Source organism: Aulonocara stuartgranti (genome assembly GCF_965226115.1).
Source record: "Aulonocara stuartgranti genome assembly, chromosome: 4".
NCBI classification, from domain to species: Eukaryota; Metazoa; Chordata; class Actinopteri; order Cichliformes; family Cichlidae; genus Aulonocara; species Aulonocara stuartgranti.
In genome coordinates this window covers 8,250,569-8,269,432 of record NC_138942.1, presented here as the reverse complement: position 1 = coordinate 8,269,432, position 18,864 = coordinate 8,250,569, and the positions used below count along the sequence as shown (strand labels likewise).

Genomic DNA, 18,864 nt, shown 5'->3' with positions numbered 1-18,864 from the left:
ATTGAGACAATTTTGTTCTGTTATCATCCATTCCTCTTCATTTTCTGCCTGCACCCTACAGCAGTGAATACTGAAAGTGTGGCTACCAGCTGCTGCCCACAGAATTAAAGCTTAATTTAAAGTGGCATCAGTATTGCTACCTGCTTTTAAATGCAATCTCATTTCCTACCTGGTTTAATCAGCGTTCTGGGACAAGTTCCTATTGCTTCTCTCCTTTATAAAACACACAGGTGACAGACAGGGTGGGTTAAATAATAATGGCATTTCAAAAGGAGTTCAATGCTAATATTAACAGAGTGGCATGGAGAAGGACTTCTAAATTTGATTCAAGTTTTTTTTCCTTCTTCTTCTGTCTGCAAAGCGTTTTTTCTCCAAAGGCTGACATCAAAGTTTCCTGTCAGAAACTCTTTGGGCGGGGGTGTGCTAGAGAATGGAGGAAGAAGAAAGGCTACGAGAGGAAGCCTCTGTTATCACATTCATTATTGCTTCACTCAGAGCCAGAGAACAGCACACAACAGAGTGACTGCTGGAAGTTTTAAAAAAAGAGAAACCCAAAACAAAAAAGCATTCAGTTTTCTAGTGTATAGCAGTGTCTGCTGTTAAAAATAAACTTAAGTTAAATATCTCGGTGCAGTGTTGTGCTATGAGCTGTGATCTGATCCAACAATGTTTGAACTCAGAACAGCTGAGAGAGCTGAATGAGGGAAACACACACACTCATTTCAATTTTCCCCTCAAAGCTACTCACCTTTCATCCTCCATGTGATACCCCAGGTGCCAGAACACGCCCCGGCTAAAAATGAACATTAAAACGGAGTGAAAACACATTTGATCTCTTACTGATTTAGACACATGAGGAAACAATGGGAGGATGAGAGGAACAAAATGAGTCCCATGCGGCGGAGGACAGATCCCAGTCCTGACAGCGGTCGTCATGGTGCAGCTACAGGACCAGGGCTGCAGCTCTTTCCATCGCATTAAATTGATACAGATTGTTCATCTGCTCCTCCACCTCAGACATCTGAATGTAAGTGCAAACAAACATAGCTGCATGACTTTGCATGCAGTATGTTGTGAGCTCACATTTGAACCCACAGTCACCAATGTGACAATGTTTTTCACTATACCCAACTGCTTGTCTGCATTTGTGATTAAAATACTTTTATAATAAGCTCGATCTCGAATAAAGGATACAATCAGACCTTTTTAAAGACTGTCACTGACTTTGAGGCTCTGGTAGCCTGACCTGAGTCTTCAGATAACTGTTTTTTTAATATATTGTAGAAATGTTATTGTAGCCATGTAGACAGCCTGAGGAGTTACATGTATATATGAATACCTGACAAATTAATTAAGGCATACAGGAAGAACTTATGTCTTTGGATTCATCTCTAGTCACACTAACATTACAGGAAATCAAGAAATAAATTTAGACATGTATTAATGCTATGCTAAACACGAAAAAGTATTGTTCATATTTCAAATGTTTGCTTTTTGCTGTAAGGCTTTTCCATGTTTGGAAGAGACTTTAGGGCACGTCATGTTAGGAGTGCAGGGGTATTGGTAGATATTTAAAAATCAGAGGAGGATTCATTTTATTTCAGTTTCAGGGTTTTTGTGCATTTTGGCTCACGTTTTCCATTATGATTGAAATCAATACCACCTGTATTTTTCCTTTACGACAGCCACATTTACTTCTATTTGACACGTAGCTAAAGAAAAAAAAAAAGAATTAAAAAAAATTATATTAATAATAATTATATATTCCAGTCTGGGGCTTCTAGTTTAACCAGTTTTTTTCCTAACTGAAGCAAGTCAATTACTTATTGAATAATTGATTCAGAACTGGATCCTGAAATAAGCTGAGAGCTGAAATCATAGCAGCAGAGAGGAGAGTGGCTCATTGCTGCCATCTACTGCTGCGATGATAAACCACCATTAACCACAAAGTGAGAACAAGGTGCAAACAACTCTTAATAATATAGGTATATATTTATTCATACGTACATATTCATTTATAATCGGTTAATTGTAAAAAAAAGAAAAAAGAAAAAAAGAGATTTACAGTAATTTAACTACAGTCATTGTCAAAACTTTTTTTTGTTTAAATATCTCAGGTGCCAATCTACCCTGAACACACACCCTCTGCCTCTGTCCTTATCCACAACCTTACTCCAGTGTTTAGGATCAAACAAACGGACCCAGAGCGTAACAGCTCGACTTCTGTGTAAACTGGTGGAAGATCTGACACACGCACACACAAAGGTGTTTTGTTACTGTAAGGGAAAATAAGTCTGGTGTTTTGCTGTGTAGAGCCTGTAGTGTATTTCTGTACCATGAAAAAAGGAGGAAAAAAAACAAAAAACAAAACAAAACAAAAAAAATAAAAATAAAAAACAGGTGACAAGTCATTTCTTTTGTACATATATAAAACCTTCAGGAGCAAGTTGAGTACTATTAGTTGTAGTCCATGTTGTCGGCATGCGTTTATGACTTAACTGGTGCACGACGAGGACAAGCAGATTTGACATCCCAGCTCACAGACTAGATTCCCTGACTTTCTTTTTCCTTGAGTTAACAGTCTTAAAACCAGAGCACAGTGACAGAGTGCATTACATTACTCCACTTAGAGAAGACTCTTGGTTCTTCTCTAATCCCCCATAAACCCCATTCAAACAAAACAGATCAGACTGGATTACACTGGATTCATCTCGGCTTGTATTATCCTGCTTGTCATAGCTGTCAAATCGCACGCACGCAGACACACCGAACAGAATCATCACTCTGCATTTTGCGTGATAGATGCCTGTTGCTGAGCACATCAAAACCAAAGCACAGGGGCATTTGCAGGTAATCAAAATTTTGCAGTGAGTTTTCCTGTTTTTGTTGTATTGAAGCATTTGGATAGGTGCATTATGGGACGGATCCCATTTGGAACGGCAAGGCATAAAAATGAAGAAGAGAAAAGCACACTTAACGGGGGGGGAAAAGAAAATCTTTCCGTCCTTCTCCTTGATGGAAACATTCAATAAGCAGACCGTACGTCATACATACACGTCATTGTGACCGTTAGCCCTAGATTAAAAGAAATTAAAAAATAAATCTGACTCACATTTAACATTCCAAACAATTGCACTGGTGCGAACACTTCTCCTGGACAAAGACTACACTCTGGACATTAACAATAAACTCTGGATAAAAACAAACTCCATCAGATCAAAACTAAGGACTGGAAGAGGGCTCAAACTCAACTTGGAGACACTGAACTTGTGACTTCAAACACAAACAGGCAGAATCCAAACCACAGCAAAACAGAAAAACAAAGAAAGCTCCAGAGGAAAATCGTGTAGAGGAGAAAGCAGTAAAAGACACATTTATAAAATGAAAAGGGAACAGGAGATAATGAATGAAGCCGGTGCAAGTGTAGGACAAGATAATCCATAAGAAAAGGCGCCAATACTTTAAAGGGCAGGGGAGGGGGCTGAAGTCCATTATAGCCCTCTTTTGTGACAAAAATCATTCCATCATATCTGTCAGCAGGCCAGAGCTGTGCGCTCAAGATTCAGTCAACTTCCTCCACCAGTCTGATCTGGTTGTAACCTCCTGCAGCATCACTGGTCCCAGACAGACTGAGGAGGTCACAGGTGGCAGGGTGCAGCACACTATCACTCCGTCCCCTGAAAGGCCTCATAGAAGTTGAGAAGTCGCAGATGCCACTCCAACATCAAGCACATCCTTCCGCCACTGCGTGGGGTTCACCAGTTCCTCGTCATTGGAACCATCAAGGACTCGAAAACAAGCTTGACTTAATGAAATCAAACTAACTGAAAATAGCTTTACTTTGATTGTTTTCAGTTGGCTTTTTCTTTCCATTGTCCTGGTCTGACACCATGAATTAATGCGGTCGGACCTTTTTTGTTGACAAAAGAGAAAAGAAAAAAAAAAAAGTATCTTTTTAACATCTTCTTTTGTTGACATGAGCCTTCACATGCCAGCATCAGTTTGTTTCACTCCATATCGAGTACTGGGTCATTTTTTTTTACTCTCCAAAAGCTCCAGCACATATTCTCACGCACATCTGCACGTAAACAAGCATGCTCGAGACTCCTCAGAAAGACTCATCGACGGCAATTTCTGCCCCGTCTCATATCATCATGTTGCTGTTTATCTGGCTTCAACTCTCTGACTCCCGCAGTCCTCACATATTTACATTGAGATTTTAAAAAACTAGAGGTGTTACATGCAACATTTGGCATCTTCTCAAGTCCCCACTTGTAAGCCTTAATTGTCCATTTTTAGAAAAATATTAAACTTTGTCTTCTTTTTTATTTTTCCTCTGCACTATATTGAAGCTTCTGATTGTAACAGAGAGAGACAGAGAGAGGTGAGGGCATATTCGCTGCAAGCGCAGTGTATGCGTTAATTGAGGATTTTTTTTATTTATGTGTGTGTGTGTGTGTTGTTAGTTGTTAGTAGTCTTCAATTTTGAGATGCCGGTTTTGCAAAGTGTCTCATCATTGCTTTATTGTAAGTGCAAATAGCTGCAAGTATTCTTAATAAAATAACATTAAAAAAATCAAAGTTTCTGCTGCATTCTTGTGGGGATGTTGGCAGTTAGGTGGCTACATCGCTGCCCCTCTTTTGAAATAAACAGCCTGTAGAACCAAGCGAACACTGGTCGTACTCAAGTGCAGTTCCTGTCTAGAGGTAGCTGTTGAGTTGACCTTTAAACACTAAGGGAATTGTGTTTGGGAGTTTGAGTGGGATCTTTCAGCCATGTTTAAAAGCTCAAAGTGCTTGATAAGTAAAAAGCTGTAATGGTTTTCCGTTTGAAAGACGGACTCATTCGTTAGGATTTTTTGTTGTACTTCATTTGATGACGAGTTAAATCCCTCAATGGTGATAACATTTTTTAAAACATAAAACTTCTTTGTAATACTGGTGTGTCCACTGAACACAGCCCACGAATGTCCTCCAAAAGTTAATCTGTGTAAATGTGTCTCTTCACTTGAGCTTGTATTAAAGCCTATTGTATATGTTCTGTTTGTGTGCAGTGGTAAGATTTAAGAACGTTTTGGGGAAGGTTACCCAAGATCCTGTAGTGTTGTTTGGCTCTCTCCCTCTCTCTGCAGCTCCAAAAGGGGGACACACCAGCATGTAGTCTGTGACAAGGGGCCAGGAGTGGTGGGGGGGAGCAGGTCAGGGGTCAAGTGACTGGCTGCAGGGAGCATGTACGAGGGACACAGCGAGAGGGAAGAGGGGGCTGTTCGCTTTACATCATAGCAGGACACAGCAGCGGCAAAACCTCTGACGGCTGCCCCCGACTGAGGGGGGTGGAGTGACAGGAGCGAAGTATGCATGCACTTTGATGTTAGGCAGATGAGTCTGTAGTAAAAAAACATAAACGAGAGAGAAACAGATGGAAATGTATTAATCGCTCGTACAAATATGTGGAAAGCTGTTCTGGGACATTTAGTACACCAGTAGCTATAGCTTTGCTGCAAACCTCAAGTTTATTTTTGTTTCAGTAATCAAAAACGATGTCAAACTGCTGTCGACACAGTCAGGCTATGTCTGATTTTCATTCAAATTCAAAGACTAACATAGGATTCAGTGAAGTCTGACTTGATCTGGACAGAGTGTTCACTCACTGCTGTCAAGGAGACAGTTTGTTTTTCACAGCTTAAGTTTTGATTCATCACTTCATGTGGGTGGATCGATGACTCAGAGTTTCATTTGGACAAAATGCATGAATCTGTGTTGTCTGATTCCACCCTCTGCATTACATCTATACTTCGTGATCATGCTGATGAGGAGGAAAGGTTAGAGAGCACCAGTCTAACCTCCTACATCAATAGTGATAGTAGTTTGCATTTTCAGCATTCTTCTGTAAAAGGACAAATGGCTTGACTGACAAAGCAACTCTAAGAATGCAATACCTTTGTGGTAGTGTTTGTGCTCTTGCTACACAGCATTGTTTACAAAGGTAAACAACTAAACATCCATAGTGGTTTCACACAAGAACTCTGGACAATGTCGGGAGAATCAAGTCCAGACATTGTCTTTAGTTGTCCTTTTCCTTATACATTACACACGACAGGAGTTGTCTGTTTTACTTGTTACAACTACTTGAAATATTCTGTATGCTTTTTACAAAGCCTGGTGCCTGGGTAGAGCATACACCAGTGACAAAACTCAACACACAGGTTAATCACACAAACTTTGTGCTAGGTAGTTAAATGTCTGCTCTAGCTGAGACAGACATTTGGATTTTAACAAATGATGTGAAAAAAAAAAAAAAAAAACACGTTTTTTTGTTTGTTTGTTTTTTACAAAAAAAAATCCTGTAAAAAAAACCAAAAAAACCAAAAAAAACTACACACCCATCCCATGATTCAATAAATTGTTGAACCGTCTTTAGCAGCAATAAACTGAATCAGTTGTTTTCAAGATGACTTTATTCATCTCTAACATTGCTGAGGAGGAATGTTGGAGGAGGAATGTCGCACCCTTCTTTACAACACTGCCTTTTTTATGCACAGCTCGCTTAAAGTACGGCCACAGCATTTCAGTCAGGTTTACGTCTGGACTTTGGCTGTGCCTTTGCAACACCATGATTCTTTTCTTTTTCAGTCATTTTGTTGTAGACATGCTGCTGTGCTTGGGATCATTGTCCTGCTGCATGACCCAGTTTCAGCTCAGAGTTAGCTTTTGGACAGATGGCCTCACATTTGACTCTAGAATATGTTGGTATACAGAGGAGTTCATGGTCAACTCAATGGTTGCAAGGTGTCCAGATCCTGTGGCTGCAAAATGTTTAAAAGTTACATACTGCTAATATGCAGTACTTTGTTTCCACCATACATGCTCACGCTGATCTTATCTGAAATTCTTCCAGATGCCTTGTGATTTATTCAGATGCAAATCTGCAAACCTAAGCCATGCTGCCTATTTTTAGAGAGAAAAGGCTTTCTACTGGCAAACCTTCCAAACAAGCCATGTCTGTTTAGTGTTTTTTATTTCGGCCCAATTGTCCTGTCATGAACATTGAAAATGCTTACTGAGACCTGCAGTGTCTGAAATCTAGTGCTTGGGTTTTCTTTGCATTGTGTCATCTTAGTGAAAATTGACTGGAACGTCCACTCCTGGAAATACCATGAAACATCACTACGAACTCTACTATGAAACATCTGCTTTCATAGTGGGGGTCACATTTGCTGATGATCAGTTAAACAAGTGCATTTGACTCGCAACACCCGGCTGCTACTTACTCAAGAAGAAGCAGTAAGGATGTATTTAGGGTTTTTTCCCCACAGGGCTGCTTACAGTCCTATGAAAATTGTGTTTTTCACAAGTGTGGTAAGATTTATTCAGTCAAAAAGAAATTGAATACATTTACATCAGCAGTACAATTTGTGTTTACCATACATTCTGCAACTGAACAAGCACTTACTCATTACTCGCAGCCCACACAACTCACCCTTAGTCTCTTAATACCGGCGCGAGTGATCTGCTGGCAGTCATAGAGCTCGATGCGATCCAGACTATGGCAACTCTTCAGGTGCTCCAGTGAGGCATCTGTGATCAGGGGGCAGTTGTCCAGCTCTATCACCTCCAGACGGTCGTGAGCACAGGGGCCGCTGCCGAGGTGTCTGATGCCATCATCAGTAATCAGCTCACAGTGGGACAGACTCTGCAGGAACATTGTGGTACCAATACAGATGCTCTATTACTAAACTGTCTATGAAAACAGCCATGACATTATGCTTGAAAATGCTGCAGGAGCAAAATATGTTTGAGTGGCAAGCACACACTTACCAGGACTTGCAAACGGGGGCAGTGGATAGATAACTGGATGAGTGTTCCATCTGTGATCTGATGCAAAAGTGAAAGAAACAAAATTCTCTTAAGCGAAGAAAAGGAGAAAACAGTTCAACCATTATATACCATATTGTTTATTTACCTGCACACATTCTTCTAAATCCATCTTCTCAAGCTCGTGACAATTCTATAGAGAGAAATAACAGAGAAGAAAAGAGATTGCATAATCACTATGGATTTATGCATTTTAAAGGATTTTGTTGGATCCAAAGTTCTGCTTGCCATTTATCTGCAATGCAACCAAGAGGCAGACACCACACTCACCCTTGCTAATGTAGTGAAGCCCACGTCTGTAAGCTGAGAGCAGCGAGCCACTTCTAATATTCTAAAAGGAGGAACACAATGAAGAGTTATACAGTTGAAGGATCACTTAGAGTCCAAAATTTTGAGTTCTTTCACACTTAAAAAGGTAACTGGCTCTACAGTCACAGGCCTCAAGATATCTGTACTGCAGACGGGTCAGTGTAATATCTTTTATTTCCATTCCATTACCTCAATCCTGCAATCTTTAAGCTTAAAATGAGAATTCAGGTCTTTCTTTTTGGAATTTGAAAGCGTATGAACAGTCTCCCGAACATCAGGCAGCCAGGACAAACACTCTTGAAACAAAGATTAGTTGGATTTTTATGTAAAACAAATTAAATATTTTGCAGTTTCTCGCAAAACTCAGAACAAAGTTTGATGTGTAGGTGTGTGACGTCACCTGAGGCGGGGGCAGTTCTGTCCCAGAGCATGCAAGATGGCATCTGTGATGTTGCCACAACCTGACACACACAGAGACTGCAGGCGGTGACAACCCCGGCAAATTGTGATGAGCCCCTCATCTGTGATCTGCTGCTCACAGAAAGACACAGTACGTGTTTGTGTATGAGGGAAGTGAATCAAATCAACATCCACTGTGAAATGTAAAAACATGCCAGGCAAAACTTCTCTGTGTTGTGCTCTCTGGTAGATGTGCAAAAGCAAACAGTGTACAACCCTGTGTCCAAAATCAGTTATACAAACTATAACGAAAAGCAGAATAATATCAAAGTGTCAACTTCATATTAATATGAAAGCATCACTTTCTTTGGGATGCTCTTTATTTACTAGGTTAAATACAAACAGTTTGTATTTAACCTAGTTCTGTTTTTATTTTTAATTACCCTCTTTTCCATTTGAGCATTTACCCACCACAACCGTCAAGAAATATTTAATCAAATTCATAAAGAGCATACATTTTAAAAAATTAGTTTTAACAATTGATATGGTGTCTTTCTACTACTGTCGATATTGTTGTAAAATGATTAAAAGTAACACATTTTAGTTTTTTTATTATATTGGTATGTGGTGTTTTAGAAAACTCATAATATACATGTTAAGAACAGGTAAAAGAAAGCTTGCTTAGAAAAAGAAAACAAAAAGAAAGCTATAGTGAAACGATGACAAAAATCAAAGACGAGATATGAGACGAGAAAGAGATGCAGAGGGGACTAACTGGATTGTGTGAGCAGGCTTTAGGGTCTGGATGTCCGTGTTCTGTGTTTCTTCTATTCTTGTTAAATGTACTTACTGAGCATGTCTGCAAGTTCAATGTGACCAATTCCGGACAGTGAGCTCCGATATGCTTTAGGGCCTCGTCTTCTAGCTGTGGAAAAGATTGGGAAGCATTGGGAAAGAAAACTGATATCTCAATAAGGAATTTCATAAGAGAAAAAGACTAAATCAGCGCAGACTGTTCTTTTTATTTATTTATTGGGTTTTTTGTTGTTTTTTTTTTTAATCCAATGTCTGTCCCTGATGGTATGCTTTGTTGCATGGGAAAATTTTTCTTTTATGTGTGCAGCTGCCACTTTTTCTTGCAATAAATAAGAAGAACTAGTGAAAGGGAAGATGACAAAAAGTCTAAGATTAAAGTGGACCCTATTCACTACAGTGTTGACTGATAGAAAACAGAGCACCTAAGAAGTCACTACTTTGACTTATAAAAAAAGTTTTATAATAATAATGCATTGGATTTATATAGCGCTTTTCAAGGCACCCAAAGCGCTTTACAATACCACTATTCATTCACTCTCACATTCATACACTGGTGGAGGCAGCTACAGTTGTAGCCACAGCTGCCCTGGGGCAGACTGACAGAAGCGAGGCTGCCATATCGCGCCATCGGCCCCTCTGGCCATCACAAGTAGGGTAAAGTGTCTTGCCCAAGGACACAACGACCAGAACAGAGAGCCCAGGGATCGAACCGGTGACCTTCCGGTTACAGATGCGATTCCCAACCCCCTGAGCCACGGTCTCCCCAATGTGTTCAATAAAATGTTACACAGAATGAAATTGCCAGCAACTTATTATAACATAATCACGTGTGTACCTGGGTGCAGCCCTTGAGGAAAAGACATTTGAGACCAGGGCAGGAGCGCACCAGGGCCTGGATGCCATCCTTCGTGACTTGATCACACCAGGAAATGTTCAGCTGCTCCAGCAAAGGACAACCCTCACTGAGAATAGAACAAAGAAAAGGGTGAGCAGCGGAAACTTGCAAAGAATGAAAGGTGCAATGACAATTAGGGGAAATGTTAAATGCATAACAAAATTGAAATCTTCTCACATTATTCGTATCTCTTCTGTGACTTGTGTAGGTTTAAAAAGAAAAAATGAATCACAGCCAACAAGTAGTACATAGGATTGAAGGGACTTATTAAGCTAATTTCCGGCTTCATATATTTATTCTGGAACTCAGCTAAATGGTCATGTTTAATAGAAGGTATTCACCACTGTAACATTATGTTTGAGAGGGACAAAAAAGAACAGACATAACAGGTTCACTTTGATATATGTGCTTTAAAATTAGTGGGAAAACAGCATATCAAAATAACAACTGGCCATACCTGAGCGCTTTGAGTGAAAGGTTGGTGATGGAGGTACACGAGGCGAGGTCCAGGTGCTTTAGCTTTGGACAAAACTTACTGAGGCTATTACACGTGCTGCAGAAGAACAATACAGTGATAAAAAGTGTATTATGATATGTTAGATACATTAACCGCACTGCTGCATGGACTGTTACTATACCTGTCTGTGATCTTGGTGCAACCGTTCAGATTAAGCACCTCAATGTTCCTGCAGTTCTGTGAGAAAGTCCTAAAGAGAGAGAGAGAGAAAGAGAAAAAGAAACATTTGTGTGATATCAGTCATTCTGCACTTCTCTCATTATCTCCCCTCAGGGTCTGAACTAGTATGAGAATTTCAATTAGGCGAGGTCCTCACTAAACTCACCTCAGGGCACTGTCACCCACACCCAGGCAACCCCGCAGGCTCAGCTTCCTAAGGAATCCCCCACATCGCTTTGAAATATTCTCCACCACTCGACCCTGCAACAAAAAGAAACATACTCTTTCTGCTGTATTTGTTTCTACAGCACCTTTAAAGTACCGAGTATAAAGTGACATATAAGCTGCGATCATAAAGTTCACAGACTCCACCTAAGACAAACAAAGATGACACACATGGTTTACATTTGGCTCATTTACTCTTCAAGATCAACTCCTCTTGCACTAGAAAGCCTCCCAGCCATTTTTACATTGGTCTCTTAGAGTTCATCGCAGGTCACGTTCGCATAAACCGCATATCTGCGATTTCTCTGTGGATCTCAAAACTGACACAGCATTAATGTGTTCTGGTGGTTAGAAATTGTTCTGTGACTCACAGACCATGGCTGCTTATAAGAGGAGTACAACCAGGAGCATACTGGTCATTATTTATTTATTATTTTTTACACATTGATGGGGTTGAGAATTCATCTTGCAGGGTTAGACTGTCAAAGTGGAGTTCTACTATTCCCCAGAGCTGTTCTATGGAGGACATATGACTGAAATAACCTAAACTGTGGTACTAAAAATGCAGTTTTACACCATACCCAAACAGTTTTCACCCACAAACCATCCTGCTCATCAAATTAGTCTCTGACTTCATCATCTTCTTCACAATTAAAACTATGTTGATACTGGGATAGGCTCAAACCTAGGGCCATAGATGGTTATTGATACACCCAAGGAGATCCAAACAAACTGCAAGCTGAAGATCCAGTGAAGGTGATAAAAGTGGAACTTCCAGGCGGGGCCCAAAAAACATAGCAACTGCACTTTAAGGGGCACAGTTCTGTGTAAGAAGACTACCATGAAGGGCAGATGGGTCAAATTTGAAGCATGATTTCGTTTTTAATATTTGGAGTTGCAAACATTTATGATCGCATCTGTTAGTAATAAGATATAATGAAATGAACCAACTTCAATGTCCCTCTGAAAGTCAAAGAGGTCGATTCGTTGCCAGTTGCTGCCATCCAAGGCCAGAACATTCCAGGACTAAAAGCAGGGAGCGGAGGGGAGTGGACAGAAATTCTGAGTTATTTAGCATGCACACGCAGAACACATACTATAACTGAAACCACACACACGCACACCTTGTGAACACAGACTCACCCGTGAGACCTGGGCACAGCGACAGAGTGTCACCACATCCAGAAAGGAGAAGATTCTAGAAGACAGACAGGGACGGTTTAGAGACCATGATCCCCGCTGCCAGAAGCTTCCTCTTTACTGCCCTCAACGCAACCCTGTGTGTGCTTCCCCTAACAGCAGAGTGGTGTTGACTAAATCAGCTAATATTGCTTTTACTGTCATCAAAATACATTTCCCTGCTTGCAGAACAGATATGTTTTCTTAAAGTGAGGTCCTGACGGGGAAAGCATTTCTTTCTAAGGAATATAGTTGGATACCGATTAGAGGATCCTACAATGCAGCAAAAAACTGAATTGGGGTTGAAGCAGGGATGCAGTGAGTTGCAGCAGTCTGCCAGCCTCACAAATCACAGCACTGCACCAGGCCAAGCAGCACAGAGTCAGCAGCCGCAACACAGACAGCTTGGCTGGCAAGGCCGAGGTTTGAGTTATGGCCTTCATTTGCTGTTTGCTAAGAGGCTTGTGAGCACCCCCCCCCCCCCTTTTTTTTTCTCTCAAATCAATTTAAAAGTTTTATAACCACGAGCACCTGTTTGTAATTATGCTTTTAGCACTGGTTGAGCAGTGGGTGTGTAGAGCCAAGAGAAATTGGCATCCTAGTGTTTGGAATCTTTGTTTAAAAAGGGCAAGTGAACATAAACGATATGATTGTGAGACACACAATATTTGCGTGTGTTAGGGTAACACACAGAGGATGGAGGTGCTGCCTTTGAGTATGATTTTGTGCCGTAGTAAAGTCATGAATGTGACTGTGGAAATTTCAACATGCAAATTTTGCTTTCCTCAAAAAACAAACAATAAAAAAAAAAAAAAAAAAACTGCAAGTAAGTTAAAGTGCATCAAAACGTCACTCACCTTAGCAACAGCTCTTTAGGTAACTTCTTATTGATGACTGCCTCGTCACTATTTGTGAACATCTAAAAGGGTGGAGAAGATAATATCAGTCCTGGAGGCTATCACAAAGTGACTGGGGCCCCTTTCATCCCCTCTCCTCACTCAAGGACGGCCCCAACACATAAGCAAGGATAAAAGATCATAATCTCATCAGCTGAGATGGATTCAATGTCAATTCCCAGAAAACACGAAGGGTGACAGAAGATAAACTAACACAGGCCACAGCGAGGTGGGACTTTGTACTGTCAACTACAAGGCTGTGATGGCCTATGCTTTCATCTTATCTTTCCTGCATGCATATCCGTCTTAGTACACGTGCTACTGAGTAAGACCCAGTGTTCAAAACAGTAAGTACTGAAACTTTAAACTGGAATTGGTTACAGTACCATATATTTTTGTGACTCTAAGACAAATAATTCGAGCTTCAGCAAACAGCTAAATGGGTTTCCACACAAATAACTGCATGCTGTGTGAGCACAAATTTGACTCCAATTCAGAGAAAAAAAAGTCACAGTAAACAAAGAGACAATAAATTTGCATTTATTGAGTCCCAGCTACACACACCCTTCTTACTGAGGAATTTAGGATTCCCATAATTTGTGGGAAATGATACTGTGCTAAATCACTGAATGCAAGATGTTGAGACAATGGTCCTTGGAAACACGTACTCAATCACAACAGGATGAATGAAGTAACATCTGGCTCAATCCATTTTTCTCCAAACATTCAGAAAACAAAATGTTTATACCAGGGGCGGATCTGGCTTGTAAATAAAAAGTGGCAGAAGGCACATGTTAATTACATGAGGTAAAAGATTTATGACAAGATCAACAAGGTGTTTGTCAATTCTTATTTGCACTACTTGATAGAAACAAATACCACCAATTCCAAAAAGAAAGATTTATTTACCCCGTTTTAACAAAGGGAATGATTTAAAGGTCCCAACAGAGTTCTATTTTGATTATTGGTGTGTATCCTGAAGCCACACAATAGCGTCAGATTTTGAGGGACGTGCACATAAACCCATTCATCAACTCACAAAAACAGACTGTCACGTCTGCCAGTTGAAATTGAGGCCTGGATCTTTACGAAGCACACAAACGCGCACACACAAATAAGGCATCTTGGGGTCAAAGCTGTTCTATGTCTTTCTGATAAAAACACAAACTCTTTCTCAAGCTGCACACACACACACTCACACAGCTGTATGCGGGGGCTGCCTGCCAGCGCAGACGTGTAAAATTTTGAGGGAGTAAGAAGGGACAGACATTTTCTGTTTGGATTTGGGGCAAATTGACTCTGACAGCACGCCTTCCAGAGCGTTGCTTTCTGGCCAAATAATCCAGGGCCGTTTCAAAAGAAGCAGATGTCCGTGGTCAACAGCCATACACAGTACCCTTTTGTAATCTACCATAAAATGATGCAGTATGAATGTGACCATTATGTTTTGGCCACTGCTCAGTTATAAACAGTAATGCAGGGGGTTAAAACAAACAAACAAAAAACAAAACAAGCTGGGTGTTCTGTAGTTTGTAGTAAACCACTGCAGAGGCAAAGGGTAATTTTATTTTTAGGAAATGTGTAAATATTCCTTCCTGGTAATAAATAATTAAATCCTGGTCGTTTGATCGATAGGAAGGGCTTATATTTGAGTTTTAGGTTATTATTGCATACATGCACTGATTGAATTAGGCACAACTAAATATGGTGAAGTCAAGGAACCTGTTTAAGGTCAGAAATTTAAACCAGTTTAAACCTCCAAAATAGTTGTTTACATACTCTTTCTAATTAGTGAATACAATGAGTGGCCATTTAAGTATCTATTTTTCCAGTCTGTTGGGTGGTCTTTTGTTAACAGAATAAAAGTGCAACAGCTCAGTGCTTGCAGCAGAGCTGTGTATTTAACACAACTTCCTTCCCTGCCTTTCAAAATAAAACACTCACTGGCAGACTGCATTTTTGATGACTTACCAGCCAGCATATTTGGTTTCAAGCTTCTTATAACTAACCACCAAAACCTAAAAGCTACTGAGCATACCATTTGTTAAATTTGCTTGGAATTATAATCCTAGGTTAGTGAACAACAAAGGCTTTGTTTAGCTCATATCATAAGTTAAGCCCAACTGATAGATTACTTGGCCAATATCATCAACTGACAGTAGCAGACGCTGTCGATCCCTGCCACGGTGTGACCACACTCCTATCGCCAATTTAGAATGACCAATTAACCCAACTTCCATTTCTCTGACCTGCAGTATCTGTGAGCCACGGGGGCAAACGAGCAAATTCCACACAGAACCCAGGGCCTTCTCACTTTGAGATGACAGTGCTAAATGTTGCACCACCACAAACCACTTAAAAAAGTCAAAAACAAAAAACAACAGCTGTAATTTACAAAGCTTCACATAGTTTGTCCAGCTGAGCAGCTTCATTGTTTAGAACAGTTTCGATCCTTTTTGCAGAATCCCAGCCCTTCCCCATTCCCAAGGGGTCAAAGACTGCAGATATGTCAACAGCTAGAGTCTCACAGAGATACATTAAGTGTCCTTTGGCAATGGCATGAGGTTATAGGAACAAATATGACACATCATGCTTGCCACATATAAATGGTTGTTGATCTGAAAATATTTTACTTGTTATATATTCTATTTATAAGTATTTTGTAAATATTTAAAACTATACTTATTTTTCTTTAACATATGCATTTATATTTCAGATTAGTCTTTACCTTATCAAGATACCAGGTTTATTTTAGATACATATTCCTATTTCTGTTACATTGACTTTAGTTTTTTAACTGTTGTAACTGAAGAATTTCCCCAAATCCTGACTTAATATTTACATCACATCTTATCTTAGCTTGTCTTAGTGGACCCCTTCACATAGTGGGTAAGAACAAACAGGACACAAACTGCAGTCTTCTGGATGGCAAACATCTAACTTTGGACTCAGTTTGTCACTCAGCATCTAATATTGTCAGGATTGGCATTGGTTCCTTGAAACACCCAAGTACAACTTGTATGTTCAATGGGATCTGATGGAACAGTAGTAGCTGATGCCCCCAACGGATCAGATCACGGCTAATCATTTGCTGGTGCAAAGTCCAGCGGCATCTTCACTTTAAGTTATTATCTAGTGTTTTGAATAGACTGCTTAAAAGTTAATAAGCAATGAAAACATCCATTTTCATACTGCTGGCTGATATGTCGATACCCAGATTTTTTATTTTTTTTACTTCCTAAAAATCAGATGTACGTATGTATGTATGTATGTATGTATGTATGTATGTATACACACACACACACACACACACACACACACACACACACACACACACACACACACACACACTGTAAAATAATTAGGCCCAGTCATATCTTAAAGCCTTCATAGTACATTGTTATGCTTATGTAGCATTTTGTTCTTAGACAGCAGGCTTACTTGTGTTTCCTGGAGTTTTTAAAAGTAGAATAGGAAGCAGAGCCTTCAACTATCCAGCTCCTGCAACAGGCTTAGGCTGCTGGGTGGCTTCCCATGATGCACTGACCATTTCCTCTTCACTCATTTCTTTTCACCCTCCATGTGTCCATACACCACAACTGCATGTTGGCAATTATTAAATTCAGCTTATCTCCCATAGTTTGCCTTTTCTGCCATCTCTCTCTGCTCCCACAACTGGTCACAGTGGATGGCTGTCCCTCCACGAGCATGGTTCTGCCAGAGGTTTATTTCCCGTTAAAATTCAGTGTTTCCTTCCCACTGTTGCCAAGTGCTCCCTCATTGGTGGTCATATTATCGTTGGGGTTTCTTAAAAAATTTGAAGATCTTTACCTTACAATATAAAAGTGTCCTGAGGCAACTGTTGCTGTGAATTGGTGCTATAATAGATCAAATGTCTTCAAGTTAAAAAAAAAAAAAACAAGTACATAAATTTGTGAACTACACAAAACAACAACAAAACACAAAACCTTAACTACAGAATGTTTGAAAAATAGAAACTTTTATCTTGAAGGCAAAACATCGCCATTTCCGTTTCTCCCCTCTCCTAAATCCAGATACCTTTAAACAGCAGCTCCGCCGCAGCTGTCGGGCCAGAAGGTAACGGCCTGAGTCGTCAGCTGTTCACCGTTAAAAATAAATAAAACCACACACACAAATCCCACGCTAACTGGGGATTAAACAACATCAAATGCTCGGGCTATACAGGCCAATGTCAGTGGCCGGATACATTTGTTTGTATATAAGTTCGCACCAAAATATTGAGCTACGCTTGCGCGGCTGCGACACAAAGTTTATGGTAATAGCCTTGCATTGGGGGGAAAAAACCCCCAACAACGACACTGTAGGTAGACAGCGTACATATGGGCCTTTTGAGACGAGTGTAGGTTATGATGTGTGTTACACTGTAATAGCTCGGCACTATTTTCAGATATTTTGTGCTAACACCGGGTGCAGGTAGCAGACTGAGGCCACCACCGCCGCAGCGGCTATAGATATAGCATACATAACGAGGTCTCAAAAGAGAGAAGGGGGGAACATAACAATCCTGCATATGAGGATAATTTTAAGCAGCTTCTTTTCAAAGTGAAACCACTAAATCCTCCACTTCTGCTCATTATGTTGACGTGTGTCGAAGCTTTCCTCGGCGTGCTCTCTGTAGCCTCATTGTCTTTGTTTTGACGGCGCAAAGGGAAACGAGGACAACGTTTAAAGAGCACTCAAAATGCCTTGAAAGTGGCTGCGAGCAGCACGTCGGCTTTAGTGGAAAACACTAACGTGCGTCCTCTCCACGCCAGGCCTCGACAGCCTATATGTTGCTTGAACAACACAACAGTGTTTGACCTAATCCCAAATACTGACTGCGGAAGCTGCATCAATAGCCTCCCCATAAGCGCAGTTTTATAATAATTATAGCAACAGTCAACACGCAGGCCCGGATCGTAGCGGTTATATCGGCTATTTTTAATGTGTCTCAGTGACTGTCAGTTAATGGAAATAATTAACTCACCTCAAACCGGCTCCGCGAAACACCATTTACCTCCTTCCCCATGTCGGACGCTGGTAACCGACTCAATGGATTCGGTGTAGGCGCAGTAAAATGCAGATACGGGCCCTCTCCACGATTATCATGCTACCGTCCTCTCGGTAGCTCTGGTGGTTTGATGTATTTTGACCTGTACCACGAACCACAAAACCTCTTGTTACCGATAAAAACAAAATATATGGGTTACGAGCAGCAGCCAGCCAGCCATAAGCCACTTCTCTTATCAGCTCGATTCGCCCTCACCTCCTCCTCCCCCTATAAGCACAGCTTTCTTTCCATCCACACAATAGCCCGACAGCAGTGGGGCAGACTAAAATTCAGCCGGTACAACCCCTACATCCATAATAAATAAATAACATTAATATGAAAAATAATAAATATAATGACCTTGCTCAGTGCGCACTATTTCTTGCTCTCTGACTGCTCCTTTAACCAAAGCTCACAGAGGAGCAAATATAAATATCAAAGTGGGGTGTCAACCATTTGCCCGCACACGTAGCATGAATACCTATCGAGGGTTTGGGGCCACATGTGATAATTAAAAAGTTAG

General features: G+C 40.6%; 1 protein-coding gene across 1 annotated transcript; it reads right to left on the bottom strand.

Moving 5' to 3' along the window:
* Positions 1–1,973: 1,973 nt before the first annotated feature.
* Positions 1,974–18,551, bottom strand: fbxl20 (F-box and leucine-rich repeat protein 20). Its single transcript, XM_082529078.1, has 15 exons — positions 18,279–18,551; positions 13,232–13,293; positions 12,339–12,393; positions 12,147–12,221; positions 11,137–11,231; positions 10,933–11,001; positions 10,752–10,847; positions 10,235–10,361; positions 9,434–9,508; positions 8,585–8,715; positions 8,146–8,206; positions 7,964–8,008; positions 7,819–7,875; positions 7,481–7,693; positions 1,974–5,385 (listed from the first exon to the last, which is right to left on the bottom strand). Exons 1-15 carry the CDS (start codon positions 18,318–18,320, stop codon positions 5,278–5,280), a joined length of 1,311 nt encoding a protein of 436 aa, XP_082385204.1. The 5' UTR covers positions 18,321–18,551; the 3' UTR covers positions 1,974–5,277.
* Positions 18,552–18,864: the final 313 nt, after the last annotated feature.

What these genes read in the sequence shown, in the direction of transcription:
- fbxl20 (XM_082529078.1), bottom strand. Translation starts at nt 18,320, where the DNA reads ATGGGGAAGGAGGTAAATGGTGTTTCGCGGAGCCGGTTTGAG. An exon ending in CTTTCACTCAAAGCGCTCAG is followed by an intron (nt 10,362 to 10,751) that starts GTATGGCCAGTT and finishes TTCTATTCTCAG; the next exon opens with TGAGGGTTGTCCTTTGCTGG. An exon ending in GCCCCCGTTTGCAAGTCCTG is followed by an intron (nt 7,694 to 7,818) that starts GTAAGTGTGTGC and finishes ATGTTCCTGCAG; the next exon opens with AGTCTGTCCCACTGTGAGCT.